The sequence below is a fragment of the Cololabis saira genome, chromosome 1 (assembly GCF_033807715.1).
Source record: "Cololabis saira isolate AMF1-May2022 chromosome 1, fColSai1.1, whole genome shotgun sequence".
NCBI classification, from domain to species: domain Eukaryota; kingdom Metazoa; phylum Chordata; class Actinopteri; order Beloniformes; family Belonidae; genus Cololabis; species Cololabis saira.
Window position 1 is genome coordinate 17966932 of NC_084587.1, and position 17054 is coordinate 17983985.

Consider the following 17054-nt stretch of genomic DNA (forward strand, 5'->3'; position numbering starts at 1 on the left):
TTCTAGGTGGATGGGATTTCCAACCGGTTGGATCGTAATTGGTTGTGATGCAACTTTCATTTACTTATTTTGATGCTGACCTGTTACATCTCTGAAAAGTCCAGTTGGTCCTGCTGCTGATGTTCCTCGGCGCGCCGCATTGCTGGTCACCAGCATCGACGCTATCAGCGGCTATAGCCTAGCTGTACAGCCATGTGTGAGTAACTGAATCTAATGATCGTAGCCTAGCATTAGCTTAGCAGGTGCTGTGGCCTGGGAAGGACATTAGCTTAGGTCCGACGTGGACGAGCAGTGGTGTGGAACTAATACGCTGAGAAAAGCCTCTGTTCATCTTCATGGGAAGCCAGCTTTGACCCAGTAAAGTTGTGTACCCAGTGGGTCGCCCATGTGTTTCTAATGACCTGTGGATAAAAGAGGATCCTGTTTGATTAATTCATCCCCTTGTGTTTCTAGCAAATTAACCCTGCTTAACTCGGCCCTAGCCAGACCCCGCGGCTACCGTGGTGGATAAGTGTTGCGCTAATTGGAAATGCATTACTACAGGCAATGGAAGTGCACTTTATCATTTTGCCATCGTATGAGTGGAGTGTCATGGTGATAATGTCAAGGTGGCGTCGGATGGTGATTCAGAAAACCATAGACAAATACAACGAGATAGGGAGACGCGAGTCGTGAGTTTCGAAGAAGGGTAAAAACGTGTTTGAATGGTGTTTGTTGATATTCTGAACAAATAAAGACCTAATCTATGTAAAACCGGACCAATGTTTTATTTTAATTTCAACTTTCAACTAATGTCTTATGTGCATAATTTCATTTTCCGTACTGAATTGCCCATTTTATCAAATGTTTTCAAATTAAAGCTCACGGGTGATCTGCAGGATAGCTCTCTGTGTTTATTGGCCGCAGCAATCCAATTTCATTACCGCAAAAGCGAGCAGCTGATAATTTGCTCTTAATGTGTCGTTTTGATGTTAATTTGCTTTAAGTTATTGTTCTGGCCAGCTGCCCGCTCGATCTCCGGGCTCACAATAATGGATCTGGCTCAGTCCCCTTATATTGACCTCGTTCCTCAACTCGTCTGACAGGCCTGATTCGCTTCTCGTTTGGGGAATCATCCGCTAACCCCGTGCACAACCACATGCAACACTATGTCGAAGCTTCGCTCGTCAGCCGCGGCTGTAAATTATTCATTGCATGCTGATGTGCACAAGCATGAACACACAACCAGATCAGGTTTTTTTTTTTTTTTTTTTAATGTCATCAAAATCTAGCAGCACCCAGATGTCCATATAAGATATCCTTAACCATTATCTAATCAGGAGGATCAATAACCTTCACCCTCTACCTCTGAATGCTCATCAGATTTTCTTTCTCTTAGAAAAAACCAACATCTGCTCCTCTGAGCTGAAGCAGCTTTTACAAACTTTTCCAGCTTATTTATCTCCTTTTACATCATCACTAACAGAGCGGCTGCCTTCTGTTTGATTTGATATGTTTGGACGGGACTATCTGCTCTATGCTTTTCTGCATCAGATCAGCTACAGTAAGTGATTGAGGGCACATGTGATGAGGTCTGAGGGCAAATAACGTACCACATGTTTAGGATGTGTAGGAATGATTTCAGAACACTAAGTGCAGGGCTTTTACAACAGTATACAAGCGTCTAGTGCCATTATTTCATTAAGGACGCATTTAATACATCTGAAAAAAAAAAAAGGTATTTTTTAAATCACTTTTCCTCAAGTCGTGCAGAATTAGACAATAAACCTTTAATTTCAGTCACTGTGTATTAGCACAAAATATACTCATACATTTCTCTCATAATGGGATGCACCCACATTTTGGGAATTTGGGGAATTTGGGTCATGGTCAGTGCATCCTTTTTTTTTTTCCTTGTCTAGATATACAGTCAGTTCGGAAAGTATTCAGAACGCTTCACTTTTCCCACATTCTTATATGTTACAGCCCTATTGATAATAGGAATACATTCATTTTTTTTTCTCAGAATTCTACACAAAACACCCCATAATGACAACATGAAATAAGTTTTGATGCGACTTTTGTAAATTTATTAAAAATACAAATAACAAGAAATCATATGAGCATAAGTATTCAGAACGTTTGCTTAATACTTAATACTGTAGAAGCTCCTCTGGCAGCAATTACAGCCTCAAGTCTTTTTGAATAGGTTGCTACAAGTTTGGCACACCTATTCTTGGGCAGTTTTGCCCATTCTTCCTTACAAACCCTCTCAAGCTCCATCAGGTTGGATGGGGAGCTTCGGCGTACAGCCATTTTCAGATCTCTCCAGAGATATTTGATGGGATTCAGGTCTGGGCTCTGGCTGGGCCACTCAAGGACATTGACATGGTTGTTCTGAAGCCACTCCTTTGATATTTTGGCTGTGTGCTTTGGGTCGTTGTCCTGCTGAAAGATGAAGCGTCGTCCTAGTCTGAGGTCAACAGCACTCTGGATCAGGTTTTCATCCAAGATGTCTCTGTACATGGCTGCATTCATCTTTCCCTCAATCCTGACTAGTCGCCCAGGTCCTGCTGATGAAAAACACCCCCACAGCATGATGCTGCCACCACCATGCTTCACTGTAGGGATGGTGTTCTCCAGGTGATGAGCGGTGCCTGGTCTCCTCCAAACACGAAGCGTGGAATTCATGCCAAATAGTTCAATCTTTGTCTCATCAGACCAGAGGATTTTTTTTCTCATGGTCTGAGAGTCCTCCAGGTGCCTTTTGGCAAACTCCAGTCGGGCTGCCATGTGCTTTTTAGTAAGGAGGGGCTTGCGCCTGGCCACTCTACCATACAGGCCTGATTGGTGGATTGCTGCAGAGATGGTTGTCCTTCTTAAAGTTTCTCCTCTCTCCACAGAGGAACGCTGGAGTTCTGACAGAGTGACCGTCGGGTCCTTGGTCACCTCTCTGACTAAGGCCCTTCTCCCCCGATTGCTCAGCTTAGGCGGGCGGCCAGCTCTAGGGAGATTCCTGGTGGTTCCAAACTTCTTCCATTTAAGGATGATGCAGGCCACAGCAGAATTATTTTCTGTACCCTTCCCCAGATTTGTGCCTCGAAACAATCCTGTTTCGGAGGTCTGAAGACAATTCTTTTGACTTCATCTTTGGTTTGTGTTGCAACATGCACTGCCAACTTTGAGAGCTTATATAGACAGGTGTGTGCCTTTCCAAATCAAGTCCAATCAACAGAATTCACCACAGGTGGACTCCGATTAAGCTGTAGAAACAACTTGAGAGAGATCAGTGGAAACAGAATGAACCAGAGCTCAATTTTGAGCTCCATGGCAAACGTTCTGAATACTTATGCACAGGTGATATTTATAATTTTTTATTTTTTATAAATTTACAAAAATCATAAAAAAACTTCTTTCATGTTGTCATTATGGGGTATTTTGTGTAGAATTCTGAGAAAAAAAATGAATGTATTCCTATTATCAATAGGGCTGTAACATAAAAGAATGTGGGAAAAGTGAAGCGTTCTGAATACTTTCCGGACTGACTGTATATTAATGGTTTATACCAAGTTTGGTCAAACCTAAAGCATATAGATGCATTTTAATCCTCAAACAAAAGTGGGGGATTTTTTGTGTCTGTGTGTATGTTTGCAAGAGTGTGTGCGTGAGTGTTTCCTTCACCAGCCCTCTTGGCAGTCTATTATATTTTATCGGTCCCTCAAGAAAAGGAAGGAAAAAAAGTGAAAAAGAAACGAAAATAAAGAAGAATTCTGCCAAAGAGGACTAAGATCACCGAAAGTGGAGCTTGAAAAAGTAGGAAAGGGAAGACAGTGATGGGTGCAGTTTGGTGAGTGGGTGAGGTGTTTTGGTGTTCGTGAATAAATGTAGAGACGTAAGACAGACAGGTATTTATGAACTCACAAGTTGAGATGACAACTTGGTACCTTGTAATCTCCTCCTAAACTTTGTTTCCGCTGGCGTACAATTACACTCCACGTATTACGATTCTGCTGCGTACTCCTCACGCGGCTTCTCTCGGTCTCGGGTGTCTGCACTAAACTCTTTGGTGTCACACGAGTGCGCCCCTCTTGCTCAGTCGGGCACATCTAGACTTCGTCCGCATGTACACAAAGTCTGGCTCACAACCAGAAGAATTGTTATTTTACATCCTGAATCAGAAAGTGATTATATATACTGAGAAAAAAAAAAACGTTGGTAGGTGATCAGAGTAGTTATCATAATGCATAATTCGTAATAATAATTTGATATGTAAAAGTGTTTTACATATCAAACTCTCTGACCGTGTGTAACAGTGCTTCTGTGGATAGTAGCGTTTCACGAAAATATAGTTCCTATATCCACCTTTTCATGAGATTGTTGCATCTCATTTAACTGTAATTTCTAAAGTCAAAACATGAAGATTTGGGAGTTTTTTTACAAAGTGTTATTACAGTTATTCCAGGTGTCTTGATCTACTTTCAACGTTTTCAGACAGTTAGACTGAATAAAAAACTGCACACACCCTTGTATCAAACTCTGGGTTTGACGGCTCGTCACCAAAGTCCAAAAAATGCTGCTATATCCCTTTAAAGCGTACAGGAACCTCTTTTTTGCTGTCCGTTTGAGGTTATTCCGACTCTCTCCAGGTTGAAGGCAGGTTTACACCCTGGACGGGTCACAGGTTTATTACTTAAGCAACCGTGTACCTTCACACTCACTTATAAAGTCTATTTAAATTCATCGGTGAGACAAACATTCACGTTTTTGGACTATAGGAAGAAACCAGAGGACCCAGAGGAACATGCACACCCTGCATGCGTTTAGTTTCCATGCCAAATGTGAACTCCCCATTTGAACGTTAATTCATACTTCCTAAATCTGATAAACCGTCAATTCTAGCTCCCCCACAGAGTTTGCTGTCATCTGTTATTACGAACTCCACCTCACTAGTGAAGACAGCACATGGCGCACAAGACATCTCCCTGTGTTTTCCCACGATCATTTGCTTCCTTTCGTGCTGCGAAACCCCCATCCCATCATAACCATTCATCTAAAAATGACAGTTTGATTCGGCGTGATTCTCTATAATCATGATGAGAAGAACAAGCCGTCCAGGTTTAACCAGTAATGAATTTAAAAATATATGTTGTCACTTCTGTTTTCTGCCTCTAATCTATTGTAAAACACCGGAGGAAGTATGAATATGGAGCTTTTCCTCCATGCGGTTTATCACACACCCTCAGATGTAGCTGGAAAGTTGTGTTGAGTGGGGAGTTGACGGTGTAATCCCTGCCATTTGTTGAGTACATCGGATCATGTTAACCTTTATGTGGGCCAATCTCCTTCAACCCCCAATGCCTCCAAACATACATAGAGTGTATACCAAGAGGGGAAGGATGGATCTTATCCAATTCCATCCAAATCTCTCTCTGAGGACGTCTTGGTAGTTTTTCCCCCACTCCCGTGTTGGATCATCGCTCCATATTGGAAAGAAATACGGATGCTGTAAAACAATATCCACGTTGGCCTGAAGGCATTGCAAAGACACACCTGCAAGAGCATTTTCACTACTATATCTTTTTTTACATTTAAAAATATATTTAAAAAAAGGATCCTTTTCTCCATTAAAAAGTTTATTCTGATATTGTGTCTTGGCCCGGATGTCATCCCGTTATCGCGCCGAGCAGCACCGAAACGGAAACAAACGCTCGGGATCATGGTGAAAGCCGAGTTTGGACATCCGGAGGGAATAAGGAAGAGGAACGAGGATAGCAGAAGCAGAGCCGAGGGGATCAATTCGGAGGAGAGGCAGTGGAGTGAGAGAAAGGAGAAAAGGGCAATCAAGAAAAAAGAGAAGGCGCAAGAGCAGATAAAGTAAGGGGAGGAGAGGCATTAAAGAGAAGAGGAACTGCAATAAAGAGTTGGGGAGAAGTGTGGAGCATACGGTTGAAGCCCTCCTCCCTCTATACCCACATCCCTCCTGCATAGAGTCAGTCAATGTGACGGGAAGACTTATGTAACACTCCAGAGATGGAAGGAGGAGATCAGAAGTAGAAAAGGGGAAGGAGGAGGAAAGCGGGAGCAAGGAGAGCAGCTGTGAAGCAGGAGAGAAAAAAGAAGTGATTCAAAGGATTCGGAGTGGGGTGGAGAAACAAAGGGGGGAAAAGTGTAAGACGGGGAGAATCTAAGAGAGTTAAACAAGAGATATATGAGGAGGCTGGATAGATAAAAAGAAGGGGAAATTGGAAAAAAAAAGCAATTGAAGAACTACTATGGCTGTTAGTGTGGCTCTGCTGGCTTTACACTTTTCATTTGTTCTGCGGGGAAGATATTAGCAGCAGGATTAAGAGAGATTGTCCGTCTTCTCTTCCTTTTCCCCAGCCTTTCTGTCTCGAGAAAACCTGACGAAGCCAAAATACATTTTAAAACTCTTAAAATGTTTATATTTAATGTACAAGCATACAAATACTAGATGCTCATATTTATAACTTTTCTCGTAAATGTCTGAAGACGAGACACCTCAGACGAATAGTATTAAAGCGTTATTAACTAAATTGTATTGCATTGTTGCTAATATTGAATATGTAACAATACCACTCCCAACCAGATGTGGCAGCACATCAAGATGTTCATGTGTCAGGACCCAGTCAGCCACACCGAAGTGCACCTCATTGATTCGGGAACTTTCACGTAAACAGAAACCCTTTAATCTAATAAACTGAGCAATAATTGTATCGTTGTATTCTTGTGAAATTATCGTATACAACACTTTAATCAAAATAAAACGCTGTGTTTGAGTTTTTGACACATTTTGCAACACCAAGTAGCCTAAACATACGGCAGCTGTGAAAGATTTGAGTAGAAGTAAAAAAAAAAAAATTAAAAATAAGAAGCCGTACGTGGAGCTTTGCCTAAATTAGGAATAAAATCGCCCGCAGTGTGCCCGAACACTATCGTTATACCATCAAACTTGCGTTTGGTGCTGGATGAAATGCCTGCGGTATCCAGGTTGTCGTCTCTATACACTCTTGTCATGAACGTCACGTAATGCAAATTCTGCACCCCTCCACCACCCGACAGGAAACAAAGCTCGAAATATTTGTTGATATTGTTTGCTGAAGCTGCAAAGCCCGTAAACGTATTCAGGAAGCCCCATGAGAAACGTTCATGGGAACGCGCAAAGCCAAAACTGTAGCTCGAGTACGTTCACACCGTAAATCAAAAGACTGTAAAATGTCTGCTAGCTTCCCTCCTGCGAGGGGGACCGTATGCTCTCATCATGGACACCTGGAATATGCCATTGATACTCATAAAGCAACTCCTGTAAATGCCTTAACTGGTATACTGTCTTATTGAGATTAATCTGAATATGTGTGTGTGTGTGTGTGTGTGTGTGTGTGTGTGTGTGTGTGTGTGTGTGTGTGTGTGTGTGCGTGTGTGTGTGTGTACATTCATCCGACAGTTTTTCAAAAACCTTCAAATGTAAATCTTACATATAGTAGCTTTAAGAAGACAATAATCCTTTTAGAAATGTAATGTTTGAATATGCAAATAGTGTGTGTGTGTGTGTGTGTGTGTGTGTGTGTGTGTGTGTGTGTGTGTGTGTGTGTGTGTGTGTGTGTGTGTGTGTGTGTGTGCGTGTGTGTGTGTGTGTGTGTGTGTGTGTGTGTGTGTGTTTGTTTTCCATTATCCTCCCAGCATTGAAAGACAATACACTATTTAATCCTTTTTCATTTTTGTTGCTGAGTTTCAGTTGACATCTATTCATTTGAACACACACACACACACACACACACACACACTTTATGCACATAAACTGGGATTTGCATGAAGGAATCAAAATGAAAACCAAAACAACACACACACTCACACACACGTGCAGCGCCGAGGTGAGCTCTGGCTGGGAACCAGTGAGGTGTGGAGTTGATTGTGCAGCTTGCGTTTCCCTGTTTGCCGCCACATCTGACTCCCGCTCCGTCTCCCTGCCTCTTTCTTCCTCTAATGCTCATCTTCCTCTCTCATTGCTCTGCTCCCCATCTGTCTCTCTCTCCTTTTATCTCATTCGCTCTTCTGTTAATTTCTCCCCAGTCTTTACTCTTTTTTCTCTTTTTTTTTCCCCCTGCTTGCTCTGAACAGCTTAGCTTTTCTCTCTTTCTCCCTCCCTTCTTTTAAACAGCAAAAAGCAATTTCTCTCCCATTGTCAGGGTGGTTGGCAGTAAGCCCTTAAGTAGGGATTTTCTGGTTTGGCTGGAATGCCATTAGGCGAGCGGGTGGTGACGTGCCGTGACTGACGTGCCGAATCTTTTTGATGTCGTGATGTCACAAGCCAGCGGAGGCCGTGGTTATGATATTGTTGGCGTCCCTGGAACGAGGGGCTTTAGTGGTCATGTCAGGAGTAAGTCTTCATAAATCCTTTATGGCACAGAAATATTAAGCTTCTTTGGTAGTACACGGACAGGGGGGGGGGCATGGTGGAGCGTGCACACACGTACGGGAGGGGAGGCACACACAGACGCACAAAACCACCCACATGCACGTCTTATCTGAAAGACGGCGTAGCGTAACAGAGGCATTTTAACCCCAGTCTCAAAGAAGCTGGTAAACTGTGTCAAATTCAACAAAAACTAAGTGCTGTGTTTTGCTTTCCGGACGCATAAACCCATATTTTTTCCACAGCAGAACAGAGGAAGCATATATCATTAAATTGTGGAATTAAACACCATTTTATTTTAAAACACGTCATATCTCCAAAAACGTGGGACGGACTGCGTAGCATCACATCCTTTCCAGATTTGCATGCTAGCCAGTCGGTGGTACCCACAGATTTTACACTCTGCTCTGTTTTTAAAGCAGAAGCCGGGCATCCATGTGGCGTCTTCTCGGTTTCTGTAGAGCGTCATCCAGTTTGGGGGATGACAGTGATTTCTGGAAGTGTTCCTGAACCCACGCAATGATTTCCATTACAAAAGTAGGCTTTTGTGTGTTTTTGTTTTAAATCAGTGCTGCCTGAAGGCCTAAAGATCACAGTCTTTGATTTATTTTAGCCCAGCTCCTTGTGCACAGAGATTTCTCCAAATCCTCTGAATCTTTCATATCATTTGCGTACTGTCGATGATGAGATGCTCTCGAGTGTTCACAATTTCGTGTTGAGTTTCACAATTTGCAGACGCAGTTCTTCACGGTCTCGGCGAATCTCTGCCCCCACGGGCACGTCTGAGAGAAAGAGCCCCCTTTCAAGACGCTCCTTTTATACCCGGCCCTGCCACTCATCTGTTGCCAGCGAACCTCCACGTGTTTCTTCTTAGCACCACTTTTGTTGCCCGAGCAGTTTATTTTTGTCTCGCTCGCATCAAATTCAAAATGGGTCAAAACGTTTATAAGAAATGAAAAGATGTCTCACTTATTTTTATTTCTTTTTTTATATATATATTTTATTCACAGTTTCAATACATACAACACAGAACACAACACTGTTGCCAGAAAAAAAAAGCCAGATCACCAAAATTGTTATGTATATCTGTACACACACACAAATAAACATTTAAAAAGGGATATAAGAGACTGTCAGTCCATAAGATGTCTCACTTTTGATGCTAAATTTAACTAAATTTTATAAGTAAGTAAGTAAAATGTATTTATATAGCACCTTTCACAATCAACGGAATGTCACAAGGTGCTTCACAAAAAATAAAACATCAATAATAACACGAATAAAACACTACAATAAAAGTAGAAATACAATAAAACAAGACAATACCGATAAAAAACTCCTAGAATAAAAGTACATAAAGTCAACATGATGGTCATAAAACAACCCTCTCAATACTAATGTTTAAAACCCTGGAGAAATAGGCGGGTTTTAAGTTTGCTCTTAAAAGCATCAATGGAGTCCAGAGAACGTAGAGACAGCGGGAGATCGTTCCAGAGCCTCGGTGCGACTGCCTGGAATAAAATGTTATATTGTGACTAAAATATGGAAGCATGAGATCTGCAGATAGTTGCCTTCTGCTTTTATTGTTTACTTAATCTACGCAACCACATTCCAGCTTCAAATTGTTTTCCTAGTATCTGTTGTTCATGGATGAGCGTGAGACTGTTGTAGTATATTATCAAATTGCATAAATGTATTTAAAAAACAATCCATTAGACAGAATGTATGCATCTATCCAGTCTGATTAAAGTAGCGGTGGTGGGATTGATTGTTGCATGGAAGCTGTTGCGTAACTGTCAATTACAATGTCTCGTGTCTGCCAACAATGGCAGCGTTAGTCTGACGTCCAAATGCTTCTGTCCACACAGCACCGCCCAGATTCACACGAACCCCCGAGGACCAGACAGGAGTTCAGGGGGGGGTGGCGTCCTTCGTGTGCCAGGCCACAGGTGACCCGCAGCCCAAGATCGTCTGGAACAAGAAAGGCAAAAAAGTCAGCAACCAGAGATTCGAGGTACGTCGCCAACGGCAACAGAGTGCCTGTTTGAGTCTCTGACGTCCCTCTCGCGCTGCCGAGTTGTGGGGTGAAGTGGGTGCGGATAGGCGTCCCGCCACGGAGCCCGAAAAAAAAGAAGGCTCATTGGTTGTGTGGAAGCGGTGGGGTCGGCGTAAAGGTCGCTGAGTGCGCTGAAGCAGGATGACTGCTGCCATTGTTGTCAGAGCTTGTTAGTGTTGCCCCGTAATTATTCCTCTCAAACCGCACTCACAGCACACATTTGGGTTGGTAACAATCAGCAAGTATCAGCTTCTATTAAGAGTTTTCTTTTTTTTTCTTTTTTTTGTTGCATCGATTAAACAATAAAAAAAAAAGAAGTGTTAAAACCACATCAGTATGTTAATGAGTGTAAGCTGTCTTTTGGGGCCAAAACGACGTGGTTTCAAGCAGTTTTGAGTGTAGTATATTTGCAGCAAAATGACACTTAATGTTAACACTTGTGGAAATAAACCTTTGTAAGAATAAATAGCTCCTTAAAGCCTCTGACGAGACTCGAAATGAGACATATCTACAGACAAACCAAAGTCACTGGCTTGAGTCGGTCACAAAAAGTTGTCGAGGTATCTCGTCCGGTCGGTGCATCTCCGTCCGGTCGGTGGATACATGCTTGGAATATGCTTGGCGGGAATATGCTTGGACCCTGAAGAACTTCAGACTTTATGTGTGTGTTTAAGAGTTTATCACACCATAAAACAAAAAAATAAGTCTATATGATCTCCGTCCGGTCGGTGCATCTCCATCCGGTCGAGGCATCTCCGTTGACCGGGTTCACAAAAACTACCTTCAGTGGATGCAAAAGGGGAGTTCAGATCCTCTGCTTTCATAGACTTGAATCAGTCCTCAGATATTTATGAAAAAAACAGGCAACTGGCTTCACATATCTGTTATGTTCACATCGCTCCTTTGCCCCAAGTGCTGACGTCTTCACCCCAAACTGCTTTGAATCCAGTCGCCCTCGTAACAGACTCAACGTTGTCTTAAACCAGGAATGCTGCTTAAGTCCGTCGTGTTTCCAGACGCGGCTCACAGTGGTTTACAGCTGGGCTGACCGTAACTGGGCCATGACTTCATCGTTAATGGATAGACGCGAACGCCGTCGTCGTCTCTGAGGATGTGAAAGTGGATCATGGGATCGTGATCATGTGATGTCAACTCAAGTTCACTTCAGTTGATCTGGATCCAGTTTAGTTGCACGAAGTCACTTCACAACAACCTCGAACAAAATCAGTGCAGTTCAGTGACATTCCTATTAAACATAATCTCAATTGGTTTATAATCGTATTGATTATGATTTCATTAGTTCATATTTGCAGAAAAATGACAGCTAAGAAACCAAACTGTTAGACTAAAATCTTCATGTCCAAACTGACATGTTTGATAGTGCCGACAGCAATCCCAACAAACACAAAGATTGGTCCACGGATACGTTAGAGTTTTGTTTTTTGGACTTCTGATACCATAAATATGTGAAGGCATGCAGAAATAATATTGTGTTGTAGAGGGAAAAAATTTGTTTTTTAAATCAGTTAATGGTGAAAATAATTTGTGTATTTCTAATTGCATTAAGATTAATCTGCAGCAAAGATGCACAGTAGATCCGGCCTCCCCAGCGCACATGTCACACATATGTCCCTGCATATTATACCATACTGGAATAGGCCTACTAGTTTTCAAACACTTTCCAAAATAAAAAAAAAAAAACCAAATCAACCCAGTTACAGCTTATTTGAGGTTACAATTATCGGATACAGGTCCGTTTTGTGACTTTAATGGCACAAAGACGGATTTTACGACCCCTCCCTCCCACTTGGCTTTACGTTACTTGGCAGTCCTCCATGCATTTCTTCAACACAAGTATATCATTGGCAAGTTTGGGCCGGTGATGTACAGTATATGAGGTCCTCTGTTTGTTTTTGTTTGTTCTTTTGTTATTGTGTACACCTTTTTTTTTTAACCATAATATAGAAACCTCAATGAAAAGAAGATGGAAAAAATAAATAATTAAGTCTGCAGCGCATTCAGGTTAGCCTCTTCCGGACTCTTGTTAAAACGTTGGTCTGAATACAACAGTTAAGGTAACAAGTACATCCGCTTTTCTTTAAATGAGTGAGAACGGAATATATTTGCAGCAAAATGGTACTTAATCTTAACACTTGAGGAAATACACCTTTGTCAGGATAAATAGTTCTCTGACGAGACTCAAAATGTGACGTCTCCACTGACAAACCAAAGTCACTGGCTTGAGTCGGTCATAAAGTGGTTGAGGCATCTCCGTCCGGTCGGTGTATATAAGCTTGGAAATATGCTTGGCGGGAATATGCTTGGACCCTGAAGAAGTTCAGACCTTTTGTGTGTGTTTAAGAGTTTATCACAGGATAAAACCAAAAAATAAATCTATATGATCTCCATCCGGTCGGTGCATCTCAGTCCGATCGGTGCTGTGTCTTGTTATTAGTCCGTACATGTTGACTGGGTAAAAATAAATAAAAAAAATGGGAAGAAAATAAATAATTAAATCTGCAGCCTCTTCTGGACCCTTGTTAAAACGATCTGAAAACAACATTTAAGGTAACAAGTACATCAGCTTTCCATTAAATGATGAGTCAGGTGCCCGCTGGGAGAAAGGAGTACCATTTTTATAATATTGTTCGCAGTGAAAGATGGCATTCAAGTCAGAATGACACCTACATTTTATATACTGTTTATCCATTAATAAATACATAAACAGTTTACATGTAGAGCCAAAACCGCACCTTTAAAGATTAGCTGCTTCTTCTCCCTTGTACTGCAAAGGTCACGCAGGTGTGTGAAAAGCTGTCTGCCCCGACCCGCTCATATGTCAGATGACGCCTGGGGCCACGGCGTGTGAGGGTCCTATATGATCAGCCTTATTAGTTTCCCGAGGGCTCTAACCTTTGATTTATTTCCCCGCCTCACGAGATGCTCTCAGATGGAGATGTCAAGCCGGCCTTCGCTCCCGCGCCGTCGCTGTCACTCTGAGCCCGCGACGCTTCTCCGCTTTTTAATAAGTCGGGTTCCCTCCCAGCTCGGAGTTCGGCCCAGCGTCTTCCTGTTTGTGATGAAATCACTTGAGGAGATATTTTATTATTAATCCAGACTATATGAGCTCCGGCTACATATTACTCACTGTTCACAGACAGGACCTGTTGTGGATTTATTATTATAGGATTTCCGTCAGCGCAAACCCTCTGAGAATTCAGAATCCAGATCAATTACATGCGTGTATTAAACCTATATATATATATATATATATATATATATATATATATATATATATATATATATACACACACAATATATGTAACCGCTCGTCTGGTGCTGCTGTTTTGTGACTGATGCTTCCCTTCAGATCCAGCTTCCCTCAGTAAAAGAGGCAAACCGTTCGGAGGTTTCCAATCATCTCTGGTTCTTTTTTTTTTTTTTTTGTCTCCGAAGATGATTATTTGTAATTCAGCTGCAAACGGTGTCGAAAAATTGCATTATCAGCTGCGATCAGATGACAAACCGGGTCATCCTCTCTGTTCGCACTCCGCGTGGGCCGTGACGGGGAGTTCTCGCCGCCTCTAACGCTGAGCCTCACCAACAGGTAATAGAGTTTGACGACGGATCCGGCTCGGTCCTCAGGATCCAGCCGCTGAGGACCCCCAGGGACGAGGCAGTTTACGAATGTCACGCCTCCAACTCGGCAGGGGAGCTCACCGCCTCCACCAGGCTCAGCGTGTTACGAGGTCAGTGTGGACGCACGCACGCGACAAACCCATCATGCACTTTGAAGCATCGCATCAGTATTCTTGTTGATACTTACCATCCATTTCATTTTATAATGGTATAAACGAAACAAATTAACAAAAGTATATGACTTTGTTGCTTGAACTCTCAGGTTGTTGTCGAATTATTGTAAAATGATGTCAAACCTACATGGGTGATACAGTCATGGGCAAAAGTTCTTAGTTTATGGTGGATACGATGATTTAAGTGTTTTTTCCATTGTTTCCATTGTCGTTTATCAAACATATCAAAAAATGAAGTTATAAAGAAAAAAAAATAATTGGGCAATACTAACAACTTGAAGTAGTCATTTCCTTTTTAACTTTCAATCTCTGCCACCGTCCTTCCGTGCAGCATCGCTTTGGTTCATTGAGGGGTGGTGCACACCATTCTTAAGGTCTTGGGTTTTTGATATTTACACGATCTGACCTTGGAGTAAATCTGCTGGGACGTCCACTCCTGAGAAGATCGGCTACCGTGGCGTTCCACCTATCAATCATCTTGAGCACCAAACTGGTTGGAAATGATTTTCTAACTATTCCTGTAGTGATAAATCACAACAATCTTGTAGAAAACAATCAGATGAGAAGCGAAACATGAAACTTCAGTGAATTTACTCCATCCTGGAGCAGGAGAACAGGTCCAGCAAAAAGTATCACCAACGCCTGCTGCAGATGTCTCAACCTGGCACATTTACAGGGGCGGACATAACAGTTTTTGGGGCCTTGTGCCCGAGGCCATGTGGTGGGATTAAACCGGTGAGAAAGTGTATTTTACGCATGATCTGCTCATTCGAGGCGCCTGGCATGTCCGTATGTGTCCGTGACTGTCCCTTCTGTGGAAAAATGTGTGGCTGATTAGATCAGCGTGTAGTTCCCAGGAAACCTTGAAAGTGTATCATTCAAAGGCATGTGGGCGGTTAGCTTAGGGTGCTCAGTAACCTTGAGAATCCAGTTTGATACAATCTTCTGCAGAATCCAACAAAGAATGAAAGACGTTGAGGGTGCAGAGGTAGCAGTTAATCTATACAAATGTCATGAGTACAAGGTCGCACTACGGACATCTTGAAAAGCAGTGAAGTATAAAGTATTAACACTTTTCCTGAGACCCTGATGACTCCCTCGTGGTGCTTGAATGCTTTGAGTTTTCTAGACTAACAAACTGTCTTAACATCTGAGTTTATGGAGGTCAGCACACTTGTTCATCCTAAATACATCAAGAGCTGGTGACGACCAGCACGTTCCCTTTTGAATCCTATGAAAACACGTACTTCGTTTTTCTCACTTTTTTTTGTTTTTGTTTTTGAACGTTTTGAAGGAACATTAAAGTAGCACAGGAGATGCATGGTCTTGCAGGGTCACTCATTTTCACTTCCTTCATTACTCTTCTCTTGAACCCTTTTAACTGATACTGACTGATCTTAACTCGATATTTGAACATAGAAGACAGTGTTTGCAGCTGCGTTGACTCAGGGGTTATTAACGTTTTCACATGACTAGTATGAAAGTGCCTACCCACTCAAACACTCTGGGATGTCAATAGGATTTTTTTGTTTATTTGAGCCAGCTTGGCCTTAAAAACAAGTATTCAGTCATCGTTTAGATTTGCGATGAACTGCGACACCTCAGATCCATTTTAACGCATTTATAAAGACCTGATGATTTACACCCCAGGTGTTCAATAACAGGAGTTGTTGACGAATAAAAAAGGCCCTAAGGCCACTGCATTAACGTGAATAGAAATGTAATGGCCATGCAAACTCAATAAACAGTGTAAGAAAATGGAAATGTCATGTAGGAGCCGGAGCATTAAGACTTTTATGCATGAATGTGCAATTGCAAGTTTGTATTTTTACTCCACGAGCGTGGGGGTGGTTCTGGTGTCAGAGGTTGGTCAGTAATGTAAACATCAGGCATCTGATCCTCGGTGAATAATAATCACTTCTCCCTGCCGAGTTTGATGCAGAATGCATGATACAGCATCCTGTTGACCACCGGTAAATATAAATAAACAGCATTCAAAACGTTTATACAACCTTTTGATTCTATGTCGGAGTTCAACTTCAGTCAAATAACATCAATTATTCATAAACGCTGCTGGTAAGATTTTAAGCTTGTCTCGATCGTGGATGATAGGTAATTAGGTTTCATTCATGATAGACGGAAACTTGTAATGGCTGGTTGGATATGAGAAAATCTTTCTTCGCACTTCATTCTCATGTACATTCTCAAATGGGACGCCTCAGGTACGGAAAGGTTGTTTGACTTCCTGGGAAGTTCATTTTCCAGGGAAGCTTTCTGTTGATCTGATAACTGGCTTACACCTCCATGTATCTTGGCTTCCAGCCTTCTTCTGCGTTGGATTATTGCTCCCAGTGGCTTCTGCTGTTCAACGTATAGCCGACAATCTCTGGGATCACTACTATTATGGTGTACATCAGCTTCTAATATCTTTATTATTAATATCATCATGCTGGGGAAAATGAAACTTCAGACAGACAAACACTAACATTACTTTTCACCCTGCCATTACTTATTTAACAAAAGACAATTCCTATGGGAATCCTAAGTACCCCCTCAGTACTTCCGTACGATCTAAGAGGGCATGGGTGCAGCTAATCATGAGTCCCTGGTAAGTGTTTCTTCAGAAAGGATGCAGATCTTTTTAAAACAGAATCCCAATCACTAGTTATTGTCGCTGTAATGTGTATAATGGTGAGCGAAAATGTCAACGGTCCGAGATCAATAAAAAGCTTATAAATAAACTGTAAAAAATACCTAATTAATTTGAAAAAACAGA

At 42.0% G+C, this 17054-nt stretch overlaps 1 protein-coding gene across 13 annotated transcripts in view; it reads left to right on the forward strand.

Moving 5' to 3' along the window:
* Window positions 1-17054, forward strand: part of LOC133425941 (receptor-type tyrosine-protein phosphatase delta-like) — a 332624-nt gene that overhangs the window by 193873 nt on the left and 121697 nt on the right. For all 13 annotated transcript variants that reach the window (XM_061716354.1, XM_061716346.1, XM_061716378.1 and 10 more), the window contains 2 exons: window positions 10279-10424; window positions 14074-14215. In XM_061716354.1, the coding sequence (XP_061572338.1) occupies window positions 10279-10424; window positions 14074-14215 (288 nt within the window). The remainder of the gene's footprint in view (window positions 1-10278; window positions 10425-14073; window positions 14216-17054) is intronic.